This window comes from Ammospiza caudacuta, chromosome 6 (assembly GCF_027887145.1).
Source record: "Ammospiza caudacuta isolate bAmmCau1 chromosome 6, bAmmCau1.pri, whole genome shotgun sequence".
Lineage (NCBI taxonomy): Eukaryota > Metazoa > Chordata > Aves > Passeriformes > Passerellidae > Ammospiza > Ammospiza caudacuta.
In genome coordinates this window covers 40,854,371-40,874,074 of record NC_080598.1, presented here as the reverse complement: position 1 = coordinate 40,874,074, position 19,704 = coordinate 40,854,371, and the positions used below count along the sequence as shown (strand labels likewise).

The 19,704-nt window shown below is 40.5% G+C and overlaps 1 protein-coding gene across 2 annotated transcripts; it reads right to left on the bottom strand.

Moving 5' to 3' along the window:
* Positions 1-3,158: 3,158 nt before the first annotated feature.
* On the bottom strand, positions 3,159-19,447 carry SRP54 (signal recognition particle 54). 2 transcript variants are annotated; one of them, XM_058807824.1, is made up of 16 exons: positions 19,226-19,447; positions 14,995-15,103; positions 13,564-13,655; positions 12,899-12,983; positions 11,883-11,987; positions 10,205-10,271; positions 10,061-10,118; positions 9,219-9,369; positions 8,179-8,327; positions 6,727-6,827; positions 6,535-6,621; positions 6,055-6,128; positions 5,741-5,849; positions 4,799-4,969; positions 4,239-4,334; positions 3,159-3,622 (listed from the first exon to the last, which is right to left on the bottom strand). In XM_058807824.1, the coding sequence occupies exons 2-16, from the start codon at positions 15,070-15,072 to the stop codon at positions 3,531-3,533; spliced, it is 1,515 nt and encodes a 504-aa protein (XP_058663807.1). In that variant the 5' UTR covers positions 15,073-15,103; positions 19,226-19,447; the 3' UTR covers positions 3,159-3,530. The 2 variants fall into 2 exon arrangements, with proteins under 2 accessions (XP_058663807.1, XP_058663808.1); XM_058807825.1 differs by lacking the exon at positions 19,226-19,447 and adding an exon at positions 18,793-19,024.
* Between the last annotated feature and the right edge of the window lie 257 nt (positions 19,448-19,704).

Sequence of the window (19,704 nt, the reverse complement as noted above, 5' to 3'; positions counted from 1 at the left end):
GCAACACGCACATCATCTCCCCAAAACAGCGTGAAAACCTGCAAAATAATAGAATAATATTTTAAGAAGCAGATGGAGTTCCTTGCCAGTAGTTAGGGGGCTTAGTAGCCCAGGACCACCCTTGCTCAGCCTTGCAGCATTGGGTGATGATTCAGGTAACTCAGCCCTTTGTAAAGAACGAACGAACCCTTGAACAAGAAAGAAATGCAGACCAAGGGGGTCCTGGCCCTTGGGCTGCGGCTGGGTGAGAAAATAACATGCATGCCCAGGAGAGTGGGAGAAGTGTTTGCCAGGTGAGAGATTTGCTCAGTTGCTCCTGGAGAGAGGTGGGAGCCCTTCTGTCTCCAGTGTGCGCTGATCCCGGCAAAATGTACATTAGTAAATGTGAACTACCAGTGAAAACAGTTGGAGGTGGAAGCATCTGAAACATTCTTTTTATGGGATTGAGAAGGGAGCAGTTTTAAATTATTTGGAGGGGGAGGGGGTTGAACCAATGGCTGTAACATGCACTTACATGACAGCAAGAGCCGTCTTTCAATCCTGCATCATTAAGAACAGTTTCCAAAAAATTACACTCTATAGCACAATATGGGCTCTTAGACACTTGCTTAGTCATATCATCAAAGCATAATCCAGAGCCCATGACAAAAGCCCAGGTAAAGCACAGACGCCTCAAACTTATACCAGCATAAGGCAGAAAATGTTCCTTGTGAAAAGGGCTGACATAAAATGTATGATTACAGAAACAGTAACTACAGAATGAAAGGTTAGACTGTTATTTTAGACACTACAGGGCTGAATATCTGCTTAAGGGATTACAACAAACATACATCTCTTAAAGTTCCAAAGAAACAAACTAATGTTAGGATACATAAATATTTCTTACCCTCAACAGAGTATACATTCTGTTTAGTGAAGGACTGGTTGGATACAGTAACAGCTCCTCAAGAGCAGCATTAAATCATCAACCAACCAACCTGCTTTCCTCCACCTCTGCTGTGGTTATAGCAGCTGTACAGTCATATTGAACTTAATCTTTCACCTCCCAGAACAACTGGCATTTGCAACTTGGACAAGTTTAATCAATTTAGCACATTAATGTTGAAAGTCCTATGGAAAGGTAAAGAGTTAACAAATAAAGCCATAGCTGTTTGTGTGTGTGAATAGTTAATTGTCCAGCTTCCATCACACAGCTATCCATTGACCATCATAACCATTTCCTCTTAGCAGGCTGCTCAGCAGCAGCCTGAGCTCAAACAGCTCAGACAAAAGCTTGTCTGACAGCAGCAACAGCTTTCAGCAAGATCTACACAGGAAGACAGACCTCAGTCTTCTAAGCACTTCTAGTGAATTTCGCTTGACCCTAGCTCTTCAAGGTTCTTGTATGCTAGACAAAACTTTTCTGAGATGTCATAGAGGGTGAGGACAAAAACCCTAATGCAAGAAAATGGTGCTGGGAGTGTTGTTACACGTTTGCCAGGAAAGTGTTATTTGCATCAAGATATGAAAGGCCATGTAAGTCACCAGTCCATTTAGATGTGCTCCTATATAGTTGAACTCTTGTTCTTAGTGCCTCCATCATGGATGTGTTTTTTTCCCAGGCTTGAGATCCTCAGGCAATTTTTCTAAGCAGGCTCCAAAGTATTTTCTACCTGGCTTCCTAATGTAAGAGCAATATACACTTTGTTAATTCCAGCATATATCTCAGAAATACCAATAACACATACTTTAAAGGAAATGCATTCTCAACTTGCCCTTGTCTCTGCCAACACTCAGGTAGTGACAGCTCTCCTTGTATCTGGTTGCAGTTTTAGTACTTTGGAAATGGCAAACTAAAAGTTAAGACTAAATGTAAGCCACAAGCTGAAAATAGAGTTAAATTGTTGGTAACTTGACAGTCTGACTGAGCCTGTCCTGCAGCACAGTGCTTCACTGTTCATCCTCAATATCCCTATTCATGGTTGATTTCCATCAAAAGCATTAACCATCCACTCTCCCCTAGGGACGGCATTTCAAACCAAGATTTCATACTCTTTCCTGCATGGTTTTGCATATTGCATTGGTTTATACTGCTCAAGAACTGAAAATACTATAAAAAAGAAAAATCAGGTTTTAGTAAGCACACCACTATCAGCAGCTTGTTGTTCACACACCAACAAGCTGATGATATGCAAGGACTCATTATTTTGTTATATTTAAAATAAAAATATTCAAATTAACTGATCCTTGTGCAGATTAATGCAGCGCACTTAGGTAGATGGCATACTTGAAGATTTTTCAGCATCCTCCATGTACTGAACACATACCATTAATCAAGCAGGAGATAGTTTCACATTATAAACTACATTACAGCATAGCTCATGTTTTATTAGTGCAAGAGTCTAATGTCATATATGAGACATTCCCTGTTAGCTGCCATCCCAGAGAACTGGCTGACAGAGGGACCCACTTGTTTTAACTACTGCATTTAACTTTTATCTAAACAGCAGCAATAGGTGTCCATTTACACACTAAACACTGCAGTATATCAAAATTTATAATACACCCTCTTACCCTAAGATAAGGGTACAAGATCCATGCTGGATTTCAAGGTTCATCTTGGTCTACCTAGTTTTTGAATTGTGCCTGTGGATTCTACCCTTTTTATATTAACAGAGTAAACTGAAATATTAAACTGCTATAGGAAATTAAGATTAGAATGTAGCTGAGTTGGGGCAGTATGCTCTGACAAATACAGCTATCTCTGTTTAAAGTTCAGTACCAGCACAGAATTCCACCTAATATGCTTTAGAAATTACCTCCAGAAAAAAGGAACTGCTTAACTGGCAGCCTGGTATGAAGATTATTTTAATTATACAAGACAGTTTGGTATCTGCACACCTGTATTTTTTCAGTCCCTTGATTCTTTGTGTATAGGGGAAGAACGATGAAATTCTATATGACAAAGTCTTGTACAAACCTGAGCACAGCACATCCACATTCTAAAAATGCTCCACAGATGAGCACCAACAGCACATTTTTAGGTACTGAGCTATTCTTATTGTATTTATGCCAAACATGAGTTAAAACAGTCTTTAAAAAAAAAAACAAACTAACTAAGAAAATCTCATTACACACTAAAAGGACAGTTAAAAGGAACTGAAGAGACAGGCCATTCCCTTGTTTATAACCACTTAAATTTTATTTTACAGTATATTCGTGACATTTTATGTTACTATAACCAAAGATCAGGGTTGTTTACAAATATAATGGCTGCCATTTGATGTAAACAATTAAAAAGTGTCTCTAAATATTAAAATTTTACATCATGATTTTGTTTTATTAAATTGAATTGCTCTTTGTGCCATCAGTTATTAGTGGAGAGGAACTAATTTAAGCAAAAATAGTTTTCAGAAATTAGATGTAGAAACTGAGAAGCCTGGGTAAGATTTCAAAAGACCACTCTCTCATCACTGTAAAAAGGAAGAAAGCAATTCATTCACTGAAGTTGCAATGAAGAGTCAACCAAGTCCATTTGTATTAAGGCTTCTTTACATATTATTGAATCCCATCATGCCTTTCATATTCCCAGCAGCACCTTGTTGAAATTGTCTCATCATTGACTGCAAACCAGCCATGCCACCTGCAGAAAATAAGTGAGAACATGAAAGTGTTAATGAACTCTGAGGCACAGCTCTCTTGCTTGAGGCATCCTTCCTGTACACACACTCTTCCAGTAATATACAAAGGCAGAAGCCCAAACTGTGAAACCAGGTTTAAACAGCTATTGAAAATAAAGAATGGAGTGAGTAGTCACAGAAAGGTGTGCAAAACATCAGGCTTTAAGATGATTTGTGCATTAAGAACTAGACAGAAGAAAAAACTTGATGGAATGACTATTATCAGTCAGTAAGGTTCAGTTATGGGAGGCCTTATTTAAAGTTGCTCTTGTAAAATTTAATCACTTGAGCAAATCTTAGAAGAGAAGGGAAGTCTAGGAAGATTTGCTTTACCACAGACATCCTTCACTATTCCAAGTACTCATTTTGAGAGCTGAATCCAAATGAAAAACTAGATTAAGCGCTGCTAAGTGCAAAGTATTTGGACTCAACTTTCTGATTCTTTTTAGAAAACCCCAGAAATACTTAATACTGATATATACTGCAGATAGTCTCTCATCCCCTTCCTCACTTCTGTATCTCAAATGCTCCACTATAACTGACAGTCCTCTCTTGAAGCTATAAAAAGTCAGCACATACCCATATGATGAAGAACTCTTGGATCCATCATCTTTGCCATCTGCTGATTCAGTTTGGCCAGCTGAGATGGGTTTACGTTCTTGGACATATCACCACCTAAATAAAAAGAAAAGAGCAATCATAAGAAAGTGGATTAACAAATGGTGCTAGAAACAAAATAAATCCAAATGTTACCTCCTAATTCTAGATTCATATCCATGAGCCCATTATTAGAAGTTACTACATCAGCCACTAAAAGTCCATTTAGGATGAACACTCCCTGCACTCCACAAACCAGACTGAAGTGTTAGTACTGTAGTAGCAATCAAGTCTGCATTGACAGAAATACAGTAGCTTTCCTTGCTAAGATACACACTGGTGTCATGAAGAACAGTGCAGCTCTTACCAGTGAAATAAAAGAAATTTCAAACATTGTGAAAATGAGCAAGCTACAACTCACTTTCTCCCCTCTGTAATCAGTGTTTTCTCATTTCTTCTGTGTAGACACATCAAGCGACCTCCCCCCTTAGTTAATAAATGTTAGAGTGGGTTTTTTGGTACTGTTTTGGAGGTTTTTTTACCTTTGAAAAGCCCTTTGATGCCTCCCATCTTTTTCACCATCTGTGCAAACTTAGTGTATTGGGTCAATAGCTCCTGAACATCTCTGGTAGAAACACCAGAGCCTCTTGCTACTCTTTGGATTCTTCCTGGCTGCTTACTGAAAACTTTGGCACCATCTGTACTGTCAAGTTCTGCAATTACAATGTGGAAAAGAAAAATCCATTGAGTCACTGACATTAAAAACTGTTACAATTGGTAACAAACAGCAAACCTATTTTCACTGTTGAGAATTTAATTTTGAGACAGAGAATAAAAACTTAAGTTTTAAAAGCAACAATGCAAAATTTTACATAAATCACTGAGGCATAATATTCTAGGAAGTAATACTAAGAAGCTCTTATCTTCATATGTTAATCACTGTGATAGAAAAAAGCTGTATGAATAAATTATGCTCTTGGGATACTTGGTCTAAAGCCATATTAATGGGTTTAGCACAAGGGTAAGAGCATGCTACTAAAGGAATTCTAGGTGGAATAGAAACAACACTTTGAATTCCAGAGACCAGGCTATGTCACCAAGTAAATTTGAGGGTGAGTAGGAAAAAGACAGCAATGTCAGATTAAAGATTAACATACCTTATCAATTTGCAAGTACAGCATTTATAATTCATGAACAGTTACAATACAATGACTAAAAGTACATTGATTTCCAATAGAATGGAAATTATTTGAAATCCCACCTATTTTACACAAGATAGAGCAGCAACAGGAAAAGTATCTCTAGATATTTAGATTTATTAAGAAATTTGGAGACACGTGTACTCCTTGTGATTCCCAAGAATGTTAAATATTTCTTGTCATTTTCTGTCATTGTACATGCTGCAATATGAATTTTTCCAGAAACATCTCTAAATAAGCTTGTTCAACAATCAAGAAAAAAACAGAGGGTGAAATTTGTATTACCTTGATCATTCATACTGTCCATTATAGTCATGAGTTTCTTTAGCCTTGCCATTGATTCCTGTTCATTGCCTTTACTCATGAAGTCAGTTCCAAAACCAGGGATCATGCCCTTGTTTCAAGAAAGGAAAACAAAAGCTGTGTCAGAATAGGCAAAACTAACTTTATTAAGCAGAAAGAAATATAGACAGCAACTGCTAGTTCAGTAGTTGCATACTGCAGTAGGCAAATAATTTCACTTTTTTAAAAACAAAACACAGATTATAACAAATTTCAATTAAGAGTTTTAAAATAAAATTATTTTGGGGATAACTAACCAAGATCTGACTGAATGGTCCCATTTTCATGATGTTTTGGAATTGTTCATACATATCTCTTAATGTAAATTGACCTGAAGCACAACAACAAAAGAAAAGTTAGCAGAAGTCATACCAGCATTTTGCTCTTACTCTCCTTTTTACTCTTGATTCATAAGGTAAATATTATACTACATAAATAAGTAGATAAATAAATCTCTTCACTCCTCATATGGCTAAACTGTTTCAGATGGCACATGCTGAACCATTAAGCTAATTTTTCTGCAGTTGTAGTCTGACAGACTTTTGTTTGAAAAACACAACTCAATTTACTTGGCTGCCACATTTACTGGAGAAAGAAAAACTGTTCTTCACTGAGCATGAACAAGTTGTTTGTGTCTACACACAGCACAAATGAACTCAGTGGTCTCTGCCACAGAGCACCTGCCATGGTCAGGTCACTGTAATGCTCCTGCAATTCAGATCTTGGGAATAACTTACCATGTTTTAGCTTTTCTATGAGTGCTTCATTATCATCCAACTTCAACTCATTTACTTTATCTATCAATCCTTCAATATCACCCATACCTGGATAAAGAAAACAGATCTGAAATTAGCATTAAAAAAATACACTTTGACTTTCCATTATCCAATTCTAAGGGTCTTTTAAGTACAGTTGTACATTGGACATACCAAGCAGCTTGCTGATGAAAGGCTGTGTTTTAAAGGGTTCAAAGTCATCTATGTGTTCGCCAGTTCCAATAAAAATAATAGGACTCTTTGTGGCAGCAACTCTGCAATGAAATATATTTTATGAAATGGCCTCTCAAACACCATCCATCTTTTATACTATAATCAGCTAGGTATCATCAACACTATGCATTGTGTCTCAAGGATCTGCCCTACTCCTCACACCATTAATGAAAAAACACCCTGCACTTGGATGTTTAGCTCAGAGTAGTTAAAAAGATTGTTCTCTAATTAGTATTTTATAAAATACAAACTCTGAAAAAAATCAGAAATAGAATTTGCTAATTTTCACTGCTGAGTTTAAGAAACTTGAGAGGTAAGAAAAAAATAAATCATCTCCAGTTTATCCTAATACTGGGCTATTACTGATACTAATGACAATACTGTCAGATGACAGGCATTGATTACAGTTTCTTCAAGGTACCTCATACAAAAGACAATCTCATTTTCAACACAGGAAAAAGCTCCAACATAAGAAAACTCAGAACCTTTCCACCACTCTGGCATTATCTTTTAGATAAAATTTAGTTTCCAGTCCACAGACAGTACAGGGCAAACACAGCACACTTAAAGCACACAAGCATACAACAACTCAAACAACAGCAAAATGGAAATACCAAAAGCTTTAGTCTTCCAACATTATGCTACAGATAAAGCAAAATACATATGGCAGTTTAGGAACTCTAACACTTCAGGTCAAAGACAGGCAGGGATTTAGCAAGTCAGGGGCAGTTATTTTGACTGTTTTAACAAAACATCTCAGCTGCAGACAAGCTGTATCATTGAAAGACAGTTGAAACAATCACATAAGGCTGAAGATAAAATGTAGCATTTTCTGGTCAAAACTCTGCCAAGATACAGGACATGTAAAGTCCAACAAGAATGGAATTTGGGTAAGTATGACAGCAGACAACTTTTCATCAAGTTTCTGGACACTGCCAATCCAGGAGTTTGAACTGTATTATAGCTTTAAGGTCACATATGATGAGGCACAGCTTTTCCCCTTTTGGAAGAAATCTCTTGAGATGCAAAACTCTTCATTTAAGTCACATCTATTGAGCCCAAATTTATCTTTCTGGAAAAATGCCTAATACACAATAGGCAATGAATATTGCTTGATGCAGATGTCAGAAGACGAAAGTCTGACCTGTGACAATACAAACTACTGTACTGAAAATACATCCCATCACTGAATGCTGATGTTAAGCATCATGAGCAGGTGATCCTGCCCACCAGAAGAAGGATAAGAATCTAAGTGTGACTGTGACTGACTTAGATTCTGTGCAGTGTGCCAGTGACACTCCCCAGGACAGGTTTCTGTGAGACACTAACACATTTCACAGCTGGCTGTGCACAGCCAGATGTTGGACACTGTTATACCCCATTGGTACTTACGCACTAAGGGCTCCACCTCCTTTGGCATGTCCATCCAGCTTAGTGACAATGACAGAAGCTACATCTACTTTGTCTTTGAAAGCTTTAGCTTGAGCTTCACAAGCTTGGCCAATGGAAGCATCCATCACATAAACGATGTTATCTGGTTGCTAGGAGAAATGAGATACACAAAAGAATCGTTTCCTGCTTTACTAAACAATATTCATGCATTATTATTATTATTATATAGGTTCAGTAGCAGAACTTACTGCAATAACAGTATATAAGAGCTGTATGCTAGGGTTTAAAACAGGACCACTGTTTTATGAACAGTATTATCTAAGAACCATTTAAAAAATTCTGATGGTGAATGACTATATGATTCATCTACAACACAAAACATTACAATTTAATAGGTTTGTGCTTATTAGTTATGATTCAAGTGATTATAGCCAGTATCTTGAGCCAATAAGATAATTAGTATTGACAAGCGCTTATTAGCTAACGTCTTCAATTTGGTTTTACATTCAGATATTTAAGACATCCATTCCTCTAAAAATAAGTTAGCATTACCAGGAATTGTGTGGGAAGTGTCACATTGTTATGCAAGACCACAGAATCAAACAAATAGCCAGACTTTTTAAACCCATAGAAACAACAGCTTCATTTACATATCAAAACTCTTGAAAGTTATCCAATCATCTTCTCTTTCTCAGTGCAATTATTTGTGACAATCACAGAAAGTTTAGTATTCATAGTTAAAGGAAACCAGACCAGACTGGTTCTTTCATCTAGTTTTTCAATGCAAAGATCCTGAAAAGGAAAAGTTAAAGCAGGAATGGCAGTCTGATTATATGCAAGCATCCTTGAACAGAAGAATAGAAGAAATAACACCATCACAAAACTAACAAGCACTGGGCGTTTAGTCTTTGTTTATTCATATCTGTTCGTAATTTCTAATATCATCTAGGAGTTAAAGCAAAATGCACACAGAACATTAGGATAAAGATTAATCAACTGTCATCAAATGCCAAGTTACTGCATTTCTCAAAACTACTCACTATGGCATTAGCAACTTGTAACATTTCTTCAAACAAAGAGTCTTCTTGTTTGTGACGTCCACTTGTATCAACAATGATAATTTCAAAGTTTTCATTCTTAAATTTCTCAACACCTTCTGAGGCAATTATTACAGGATCCATTTCTGTATAACTGATCAAAAAGAGAAAGAAAGATTCAGAATTTCCTCATTTGACTATAAACGTGTTAAGTATAAGTCTATCTGGATTTCAAGAGGGAACTCCTCTTATGCAAAGCAAAAATTGGTTACAAATACATCTTCCTAAGCCATTTACCCTTACTTCAGCTCAGTGAACTGAAGCACAAAGCCTGAAGTCTGTCTCACCTGCTGGCAGCTGCAGTAAGTTCTACAAGACCCTCTCTCAAATAGGATTTAGCTGAGCATCTAGACAGTTCACCTTCAGTGAATCTTAGGGGAAAGTTATTTACTGCTTTATAAGAAGACATTTCAGGTCCACCTCTGTCTCTATTTGATAATAAAAATTAAGCATCCAAAAAATTATATCCTTTGATCTGTGAGATACTTCTCAAAAATCTAGCCATGTCTGGTAAAAGTCTGTGAACTGCTATACATCAATTAAGCACCATAGGGAATTATTCCTGGACACCTGATCTCTTTGTACACTGTCCTACCTGCTACTCCTGGCAATATACTGAACTGGACAGAATTTTCATCTGATCAGAGTAAGTATTACCCAAAATATATTATTAAAATGAAAGCAATTAGGCCATGCTAGATGGGGTTTAGTGCAAAATGTTCAGAACAGAACAATACATAACTGGAGTTGAACTGTTCTCCGAAGTGCTTCTGGAAGATGCTTACCTCCCATAAAAGGGAATTCTTGCTTTTGTGGCATTCTGCTTTAACTGGTCAAAAGCACCTGTAAGACAGGTATAGTCAAGGGACTACTTAAGGAAATCTTCAAATATTATAGATAGAGAAGTACATCATTAAAGTCTGTGTTACCTGCTCTGTATGTGTCTGCACATATTAGACAAGTCTTCCAGCCTTTCCTCTGATAGAAGTATGCTAACTGAAATGAAACCCAAAACAAGTAGTTACACCAAAGTCCCACTGACATGACACTTCTAACAGCCACAAGTCACACACAGAGGACACAAACTCAAGCCAGCCCTTCTATAAGTGAGGCCACAGAGTAAGACTGTTCATGGTTAGCATGGCCATTATTTAGGAAAACATATCATAAATTATTATTAATGGCAAGATGAAAACACCTGCTTGACTCTGCTTCTGATTTTAATTTCTTGAAATGGCAATCTCTAGGAATGACTACAAATAATTTAAGTTCCCATTTTACTAACTCCTGAATTCTTCTTAGTGTTAATACTGCAGGTTGGACTAGCATGTAGAAACTACCCAATGCAATACTTCAATATCCAGTACCATAATGTCTACAACTTGTACAGTTCTATGTTTTTGTACTTTCAGAGGAACAAAGATATTTCCATTGAAAGGATATGATTTAAAGCAGTGGAGAGAATCCTTAACCTTCCTACAACGCTCAGCTTCACAGCTGCTACATATATTCACAAAACACTGAGCAAATACAAACATTCAAAATAAAGTTCACCTACATAAGCACTAAGAAAGTCTTCTGAAATCAGAGCAGGCTATGCTGAATATTTCACTATATGTGCACTTCAAAAGGAGATGACAAAAAACAATGAAGATGTGTCTTTTTTCCACAGAATAATTTCTCCTCACAACTTGGAATGTACCAAGCTCTGTCCTGGGGTGAATGAGTGAGTCAAGAGCTTATGGTTTAAGCTAAAAGGGCAGATTAGTGAGGGTGATGATGTTGTAGGTGTTTGTTACAGGCCACCTGATCAGAAGGACCAAGTGGATGAGGCTTTCTATGGGCAGCTTGAAGCAGTCTCAAAGTCATAGGCCCTAGTTCTTGAGGGGACCTTTAACTACTCTGACATCTGCTGGAGAAGCACAAACAGTCCAGGAGGTTCCTGGAAAACGGAAAGCAGGGATTACAACTTCCTGTCACAGGAAGGGGGACAATCCCACAAGGAATGGTGTGCTGTTTGACCTCACATTAACAAACAGGGAAGGCCTTGAACGTATGTGGATTCAGAGCATTCTTTTTTTAGCCTTAAAAATTACAAACACAAATTTCCTCAACAAGTCTGGGGCTGGAAGAGGTTTCACATCAACTTACACTTAACTGATACCTTGTATCTAATACAAAGGCCAAATTCCACTGTTTTTCTAAATAAGTAATGGCATGAACACCCATTCTTAGTATTTAGTCTTAAACCTAGAAAGTGAACTACAATACTGTGGTTTAACTAAGTACAAGGACAAATAAAGACTCTCTTATAGGGTACTGTTTTATCAAGAGTTCAGTTTAAAAATCTCTGAAGGAAGTCCTACAAGCCATAAATTGTCCCAAAAGAATTTTACTTTCAACGTTCATTTATCTCAGAAACCCCTCTGCAAACATATCTCTACATGGTAGTGAGTTAGAACTTTCCTACTAACAAAACCAGCACAGATCACAAGCCAAACCTACCTAAGGAGCCCAGTGACCACCAGCTTTCCCAAGCAGAAAAAAAAACCAAACCAAAACCAACAAACAAATCAAAAACCATGCAAAGAGATCCACTGCACTTACCTTTGAACAAGTTGTTGTTTTACCACTTCCTTGCAAACCAACAAACATTATAATATTCTGTTTTCCTTTGGTAGGTGTCCATGCCTTGACTCCAGGATCTACAAGCTGAAGAACAAAGCACAGAACAGTTGGTGTCACAGTAATGCTAGGTGCCTGGTTTCATATTCAAAGGAGAAAAACAGTTTTTGCACACTCTCATCCTAATCTGGCTTAGATTTTTGATGATTTACAGTGAACAACAACAGTCCTTACAAGGTATCTACAATATATAAGGTTCTGCATAATAATTCTGCAACAACAACAGCATTAATTTCTTTGTAACACCCAGCACAGTCAGGCTGTGGCCTGTATATATGGCACAAGGGTAACAAGCACCACAGAAAGGTGACCTCCACCCCTCTTGTCACTGCTCAGGATGGGCTTCCTCCAGTGAGAATCCTACAGCACAGAGGGCTTTGTAGGGTTGCTGCCTCACTTGTGAAATGAGTAGAAGGTAGATACATTCCTGAGAGCCACCAGATCTGTGGACACAGACTACAGAAGAACAAATAACTACACTGCAAATTGGAAAGAGGGCAGAATACACATACTCAAGTCCTGATTTGACCAAGCAGGCAGATTAATGAGAAACGTTGCATTGAGCTGCTGGGTTGTTGTTTATCACTTTTCCAAAGGCTTATCAGTAGTTGGAACATTAGGGTAGCAAAGATGTATGCTGGGACAACCAGAAGCAGTCCAGAAGCTAGCAGTACTTTACTCGTCTTTACAATTCAGTTGAAGAATAAGAACAATTGAACTCAAAGCTTAAACTGAAGTTAGTCTGAGAAATGCCCAGGATTTCTCAATGCAGTTTCAATGAGAATACTGCTGTTTGCAGTACTGCAGTTGTGCTTTCACATCAGAAAGCCTGACTGCAGGTACCACATAACCACCTAAAAGCTTGCCTTGCTACTGCACTACTGCCAAGCCCAGACTGTACAAGGAAAGTGATGCAATGCAGAATTTTGAAGTCCTACCTTAACAAGCTCTTTAAAGACTGCATGCTGGATCATTTTTCTTTTGTTAAGGCCAGATGCCATTTCTTCAAGATCAATTGCAGACCTGAGTGTGAGAAAAGCATGGAACACCAGCATAACTTAAAGCATCATTTGAACCTAGTAATAGAGTTTTTGGAACTGAAACAGCACCCTGATTTGTCCTGAGTTTTCAGATAGGATGTACTTAAGAAGTAACATGCATTGGAGACATTCTTATGCAGAGCACAAAAACAGGTTTCTAAAATGCATCTTTTAGACTTGTATTTACTTAAATTAATCTGAAAATAGGCAAAGTAACAGTGCTAGTCACATACACAGATTTATTTATAGCCAGCACAGAACATGTGAAGATTATGTGTCTAGGAAGTAATGAAGAACTTGTTTATCAGACGACTCAACTGATGACAGCAGACGACTTTTGAAACAAGCCTGTAACAGCAATAAATGGCTAAATTTGACCAAAGACTCTTTTGATGGAACTGGCTAAACATTTAGTTCAAACAGCTGCTTTCCTGTTCAAAGTAAACTGTGTGCTTCTAAAAAATCCCAACATATTAAGTTATAAATTAGTTGTTCTTTTGTAACCTCAAATCACAACTTTTACAAATATCAAAAGTTAAATGCATTTTGATTATTTCACTTACTTGACATTTTCTCTAAGTTGCTTCACAAGTTTGATATTAACATCAGCTTCCAGTAATGCTGTACATACTTCTTTTAACATAGCGTTTAAAACCTTTGGAATATAAGAGAAAAATCAGAAAAATTGTTTTACAATACACAGAGACTAACTAGGCCACTATTAGATCAAAATAAGAATGTGAAAGTCTATTTAAGATATAATCATGGTTTTCACAAATTAAATGCATGTAGTCCTATCATGAAATCAACTGTCACAAAAAAAGTCTGTGCATTTGTTCCTACATAAAAACAATTTAAATCAGAAAGGGAAAGGTTCTCAATTGTAACAACTGAACACTAGCACAAAACACTTCCTACTGCATTATGGCCCACAGCTCATATGGCAGCAAGACTTCCTGAACTCCCCTCTGGGTACTCCTTAGAGAGTACACCAACAAAACCTCAGATCACAACACCATTCTGTAACAGCATTCCTTAGCTAAAGACAGACACCCTGCTACTTGAATTTTCAGACACTGGACTGCTGCTCTGACTGTATGCCTTTTAGGCAAGCAGGTGCCTCAGCTGGAAACCCTGTCTATTCTGAGTTTTCAGTCTTGAACATAAAGATTTTTCTGAAAGTAACACCTGCATAAATGGCCTCATTTTCACATCTTGAACTCTTGCAGGATGAAAGTTTCCATTGCTGAAAAAATTAATTGGGCTGTATTTGATTCAAATAAGGATATTTTTTCCCTGGCAGAAAAAACATTAAAACATTTTCTCTATGCATAAGTTCTAACACTACAGCTCTCAATTAGCCTATTGTTTAGTTACTTTAAGCCCCACATCTTTCCACCTGAAAATAATTTCTAGCAATCTGTGTATTCAGAGACACTTTGAAACCATCACATTAGGTAGTTTTCCATCTTGCATTGAACTCCTATGACAGAACACATGAGTTCTATTTCCAAACTCTTACTTAGAGAAAATACAGGCTATTCTAAGCCAAACAAAATTCCAGAACCACACACTGGTTTGAACATAAAGGCAGCAAACGCAACACATTCCTCACAATTCAGACAGCAAAGCTTACATTTGTTCTTCCACATTTCAGCTTCTAGCACCTAATACACATCTGCACAGTCTGCCTGTGCCCACACACACAAATCAGAGCAGGCACCTACCTTCTGTCCAAACTTAGGCACACACTGCCTCCACAGGACACTAATCTCCCTAAATACAGCACCAGGCTCAAGGACCCTTTGACCATGGGACCCACTATGTCTGAGGTGATGACCCACATATAAATCTAGTTTTTAAAACCTTTAGTAGAAATTTTACTTGAAGATAAAGAAAGTCTAGGTAGGCCACTTGAAGCTTCTCATCAGCCTGTGAGAACTTTTTCCCAGAACTTTCCAGTGCTGGTGCCATGACATCTGTACACTACACACCTCTTCATTGATGATTGTGGCATTGCTCAGGGAGCGCAATGCTGAAGTTATTTTTCTTCCAAGATCTGCCAGAACCATTTTGGCGGCTTCAAGTACGACTCAGAAGGATCTGGAAAAAAAATTTTAAATAACATTTTAAACTAGTTGAAGCTATGCTTTCACAAATTAATTATTCAAGTAACTTTTGGGTAAGAATCCTGCTTTGCATCCCAGAAAGTGCATAAGTTTTACCTTTTAAAGTTATTTTTAGGAAATATTGGCCTGAAGGTAATTTTAGGCAATCCTCATGGCCTACTTAAAAACAGAGATACCACACTTCAATTAGGAAGGATTTCACTGTGTAGAGTAAATGTGCATTGAATTCACCATGGAAAAACAAACAAAACAGTCCAGACAGACTTCCAGAAAGAATGCCAGCTGCTTTTCATTCTCTTATCACCAATATGCTGCATTACAGAAGAAAATCAAGCAGAACAGCCTAGAAACACTGCATCTTGTAAGGACAGTATGACCAGAAACAAAATATTTTGCTAGCAAAATTCACCATTATTTCTCAGCTGCATTTTATCCAGCTTTCATTAATCAAGCTGAATTTCCCATTTCAGTAACCCTAGAAACATACTTGCATTTTAATAAGCAAAATTAATACTGTAGTTTTTAATGGCTGTATTGGAAAAACAGACTATTTTTGCTCACTAGAAACACAAATCTCACATATAAGCCTAAACCATACCAAAATTTACACTTAGAAAACCATAAAAAGTTAATTTCTGAAGGGTACACATTCTAGTCAACATGCTAAACCACTCCACCCCCTACTTTAGGTGGCAAGATTTTCAGGACAACACATGGTAGAATCAGCAATCTAAAATTCTGATTAAGGGCAAACCAAAACTTGTCTGAAGAGCAAAAATTTGCAACACCACAGCCACTGCTGAATGAAGCACTTCAAATACTTCATGTTTATCTTCCACTTTCAGTGTTGTTTTCCTGTACTCAGCTGAAACTACTTCCTAGCTGATAGCCCAAATTGGAATCTCACATTTGAGCTCCTCCTTTCAGTACTGAAAGCCAAATTTTCAATAATGGGAGTCTCTGTAATCAAAACAGATGAGAGTTTCAAAGATTTTTGGGACTTCCCCCGGCCTCGAGTGAGAAGAAAACAGAGAAGAAAGGCCAGTCCATTTATTGAAATGAACAATGCACCACTAGCTACATTCTGATTTTATTTAATATACAGGCCATCAATGTGGCTAACAAAGCAGCTCAGTGTATACACACATTGAGATTTATCAGCTGCACAAACCCCAAAAAGCACGATTTAAAATGTTTTAAAATGTTAAAATGTTTTATTATTTGTAAATAAGAGCTAAAATAAGACTCCCATGTAAGCCAACCTCCAGACTGCTTTGTCTAATTAAGAGTTTCTATCGTTACCAACTTGGTATATAAGTTGGTAAATAAACCAGCAACAAAACCCCAAAAATACCTGCCAGTCTAACCCACACTCCCCTGACACTAAGGTCACAATGCAGAACAAAGTCTGCAGGAGCTTCAGAAGATGTAGGATAAATAAATCCAGTGTAAGCACAGGAGTTGGGTATGGCAAATGACACAAACATATTTACACATTTTAGATTTAATGTACATTGAATGTACAAGCAATGATATCCATTACAATGCCATCTCAATATTAATTTAAAAAACAAGTCTGTGTTTCTTAAGGAGCTCTGCCAGTAGAGTATTTGCAAATACTCTACTGTACTGTTAATGTACTCTACAGCACACTAATAGAAATTGATGTCCATCTTCTTACATTGCTGGAAGGGGCCTTCTACATGTTATCTGAAGTGGTAAAACTCCCAAGTTTCCTTACAAGGCATAGAAGTCACATTATTGCAGAATAATTCTAAAAAAGCATTTTAATCATCAATAGCTTCTACCAAACAGTCTCAGCAAAACAGATGTTCAAAACATTTTCCAGGTAATTTCCTGTGATAATCACAATGTGTAAGAAAAAACAAAGCCTCCAAACCTTTAAAAACAGTGCTGCACCTCAGTAAGCTTTGAGCTGCTAAAACAGCAACCAGTGACAGAACTTCACTATAAAACTTGGATATATTAGCTAAGAAATTTGATAGGATGACCAACATACAGTCATGTTAATACTCAATATTTAAAATTAGTTTCCATAGTTCTACAGATCTCCAAATACAGAAGGTTAATTACGTTCTAATAAATGAATGTTTCCCCTGCAGAATTCCAAAAGCTTCTTCCGACAGCCTTACAACAGGAATAATTCAAATCCTTTGCTAAGGAGATGAGTTTAACCATTTTTATATAAACTGCTCTTACTAGCACATTAAAAAACATAAGTCATCAGAATCTCTAAGGGCTGCCAAGTACAGAAATTAATAGAACTTGTGACAGTCCATCCAAGTTGAGAGACACACTCCAGACAAAAAGACACACAAGATGTTTTAGCAGGTAGCCAGCCTGGGCTGGCAGACAGCCATACGGGCATTAGCAGTACTGCAGTGCAGAAGGTGTGTGTGCTGGGCAGCTGCAGCTCTGGGCAGCTCACCCTGAATGCAGCACCCACACACAGAGCAGGGCCGAGCAGGGCAGCACCCACAGACACACACAGAGCAGGGCCGAGCAGGGCAGCACCCACAGACACACACAGAGCAGGGCCGAGCAGGGCAGCACCCACACACAGAGCAGGGCAGCACCCACAGACACACACAGAGCAGGGCCGAGCAGGGCAGCACCCACAGACACACACAGAGCAGGGCTGAGCAGGGCAGCACCCACAGACACACACAGAGCAGGGCAGCACCCACAGACACACACAGAGCAGGGCTGAGCAGGGCAGCACCCACAGACACACACAGAGCAGGGCTGAGCAGGGCAGCACCCACACACAGAGCAGGGCTGAGCAGGGCAGCACCCACAGACACACACAGAGCAGGCTGAGCAGGGCAGCACCCACAGACACACACAGAGCAGGGCCGAGCAGGGCAGCACCCACAGACACACACAGACAGGGCTGAGCAGGGCAGCACCCACAGACACACACAGAGCAGGCTGAGCAGGGCAGCACCCACAGACACACACAGAGCAGGGCCGAGCAGGGCAGCACCCACAGACACACACAGAGCAGGGCCGAGCAGGGCAGCACCCACAGACACACACAGAGCAGGGCCGAGCAGGGCAGCACCCACAGACACACACAGAGCAGGGCCGAGCAGGGCCATGAGCTCTGTGCAGCCTGATCCCCTCCACCAGCAGCAGCCTGGCACCGCCACACTGAGCTCCCGGCCCATGGTCTGCTGCAGCCCCAAGTCCCTGGGCATTCCAGGGACAAAGGCACAGCAGGAATAGCGCATGTCTTACTAAGGCCATAGCAAGCCAGCAGCGAAGCAATTCTGAGGAGAAAGACTGCCCACCCCTGCCCACACACCCAGCATAACCCTCCAACCAGATCACTCTAGCTAAACTAGCAATATCTAATCTACAGGGTTTTGGAAAAAAATATAGTCTTAACAGGTAACAGCAGTTTAAACAGCTGCTTTAAAAGATAGCAGCTATTTAAAAAGATACGAAGCAAAAGGAACACTTAAAAACTGTACAATGAACTTGTACTCATGAATCAAGACATACAACACATAAATGGATTAAGACCAACTGCAAGTCTAACACTATAAGGGAGAAGCGGCTGTTTCACAGTCGGGAATGCCCTGAGCTACGGCAGCTCCGCTCAACCTCAACTCACGAGTTTCCACCTTCTAAAATTACCCGGCTGACGACGGGAAGGCGCCCCCAAGGCAGTAGCCGGGAGCGGCTGTCTCGCTTGCGGCCCAATGCCCTCGTTTTCTCGGGAAAAGTGATGAAGGCAGAGCCCGGTGGACGTGCCCGGCCGCTGCCTTTGCCCTGGGCTGGCCCGGACAGCGGGCAGACCCCGGCTGGGCGCGTCCCGTCCCGGGGCTGTGGGCGGCAGCGGCCGGGTCCGGGAGGCCCAGAACTGCTCCCGCGGAGCCCCGGTGGGCTGAGGGCATCTCTCGGCCCGGGCTGCCGCAGGACAGGCCGCCGCCGCTCCCCGGAGTCGGCAGGCACCAGTGCCTCCTCCTTCCCCGGCGGGACCGGGCCGGGGGCTCTCCGCGTCACGAAACACCGCGGCGGGTGGCGGTCCCGCTTACGGAGCGGCTCCGGCGGCAGCGCGAGCACTCACCGGGAGCGCGGCGCGGGGCCCGCGGCGGAGTCGTGCCCAGCCCAGCCCGCCGGGGCGAGGCTGCCCAGCGAGACTCCCTCCGCTGGATCGCGAGGAGCGGCGGCCGCCGCCGACCAGGGAAACGTCAGCACTGGCCGTCGCCCCACAGGCCTCCGTTGGCTTCCGTTTCCGGGGCGCGCGGGACCGCAGCATCGTTAAGGTGGCGCCGTGTAAACGTCCCTCGCGCACCCCGCGCGGCACAGGCGGGAATCGCGCGGCGCTGCCTTAGGGCGCGGCGGGAGGGGCGGCCGTGGGCGGGGCAGGGAGGGAGGAGCACGGAGGGCGGAGCTCGGAGGGCGGGGCAGGGAGGGCGGAGCTCGGAGGGCGGAGCTCGGAGGGCGGAGCTCGGAGGGCGGAGCTCGGAGGGCGGAGCTCGGAGGGCGGAGCTCGGAGGGCGGTGCTCCTCGCCCGCGGCCGCGCTGTCAGCGGGGGGGCGGGGG

Excerpts from the sequence above, each read along its gene's own strand:
- SRP54 (XM_058807824.1), bottom strand. The coding sequence starts at position 15,072 with ATGGTTCTGGCAGATCTTGGAAGAAAAATAACTTCAGCATTGCGCTCC. Across the intron at positions 13,656-14,994 it reads CCACAATCATCAATGAAGAG|GTTTTAAACGCTATGTTAAA; the intron begins GTGTGTAGTGTA and ends TATATTCCAAAG. Across the intron at positions 6,828-8,178 it reads GGAGGTGGAGCCCTTAGTGC|AGTTGCTGCCACAAAGAGTC; the intron begins GTAAGTACCAAT and ends ATTTCATTGCAG.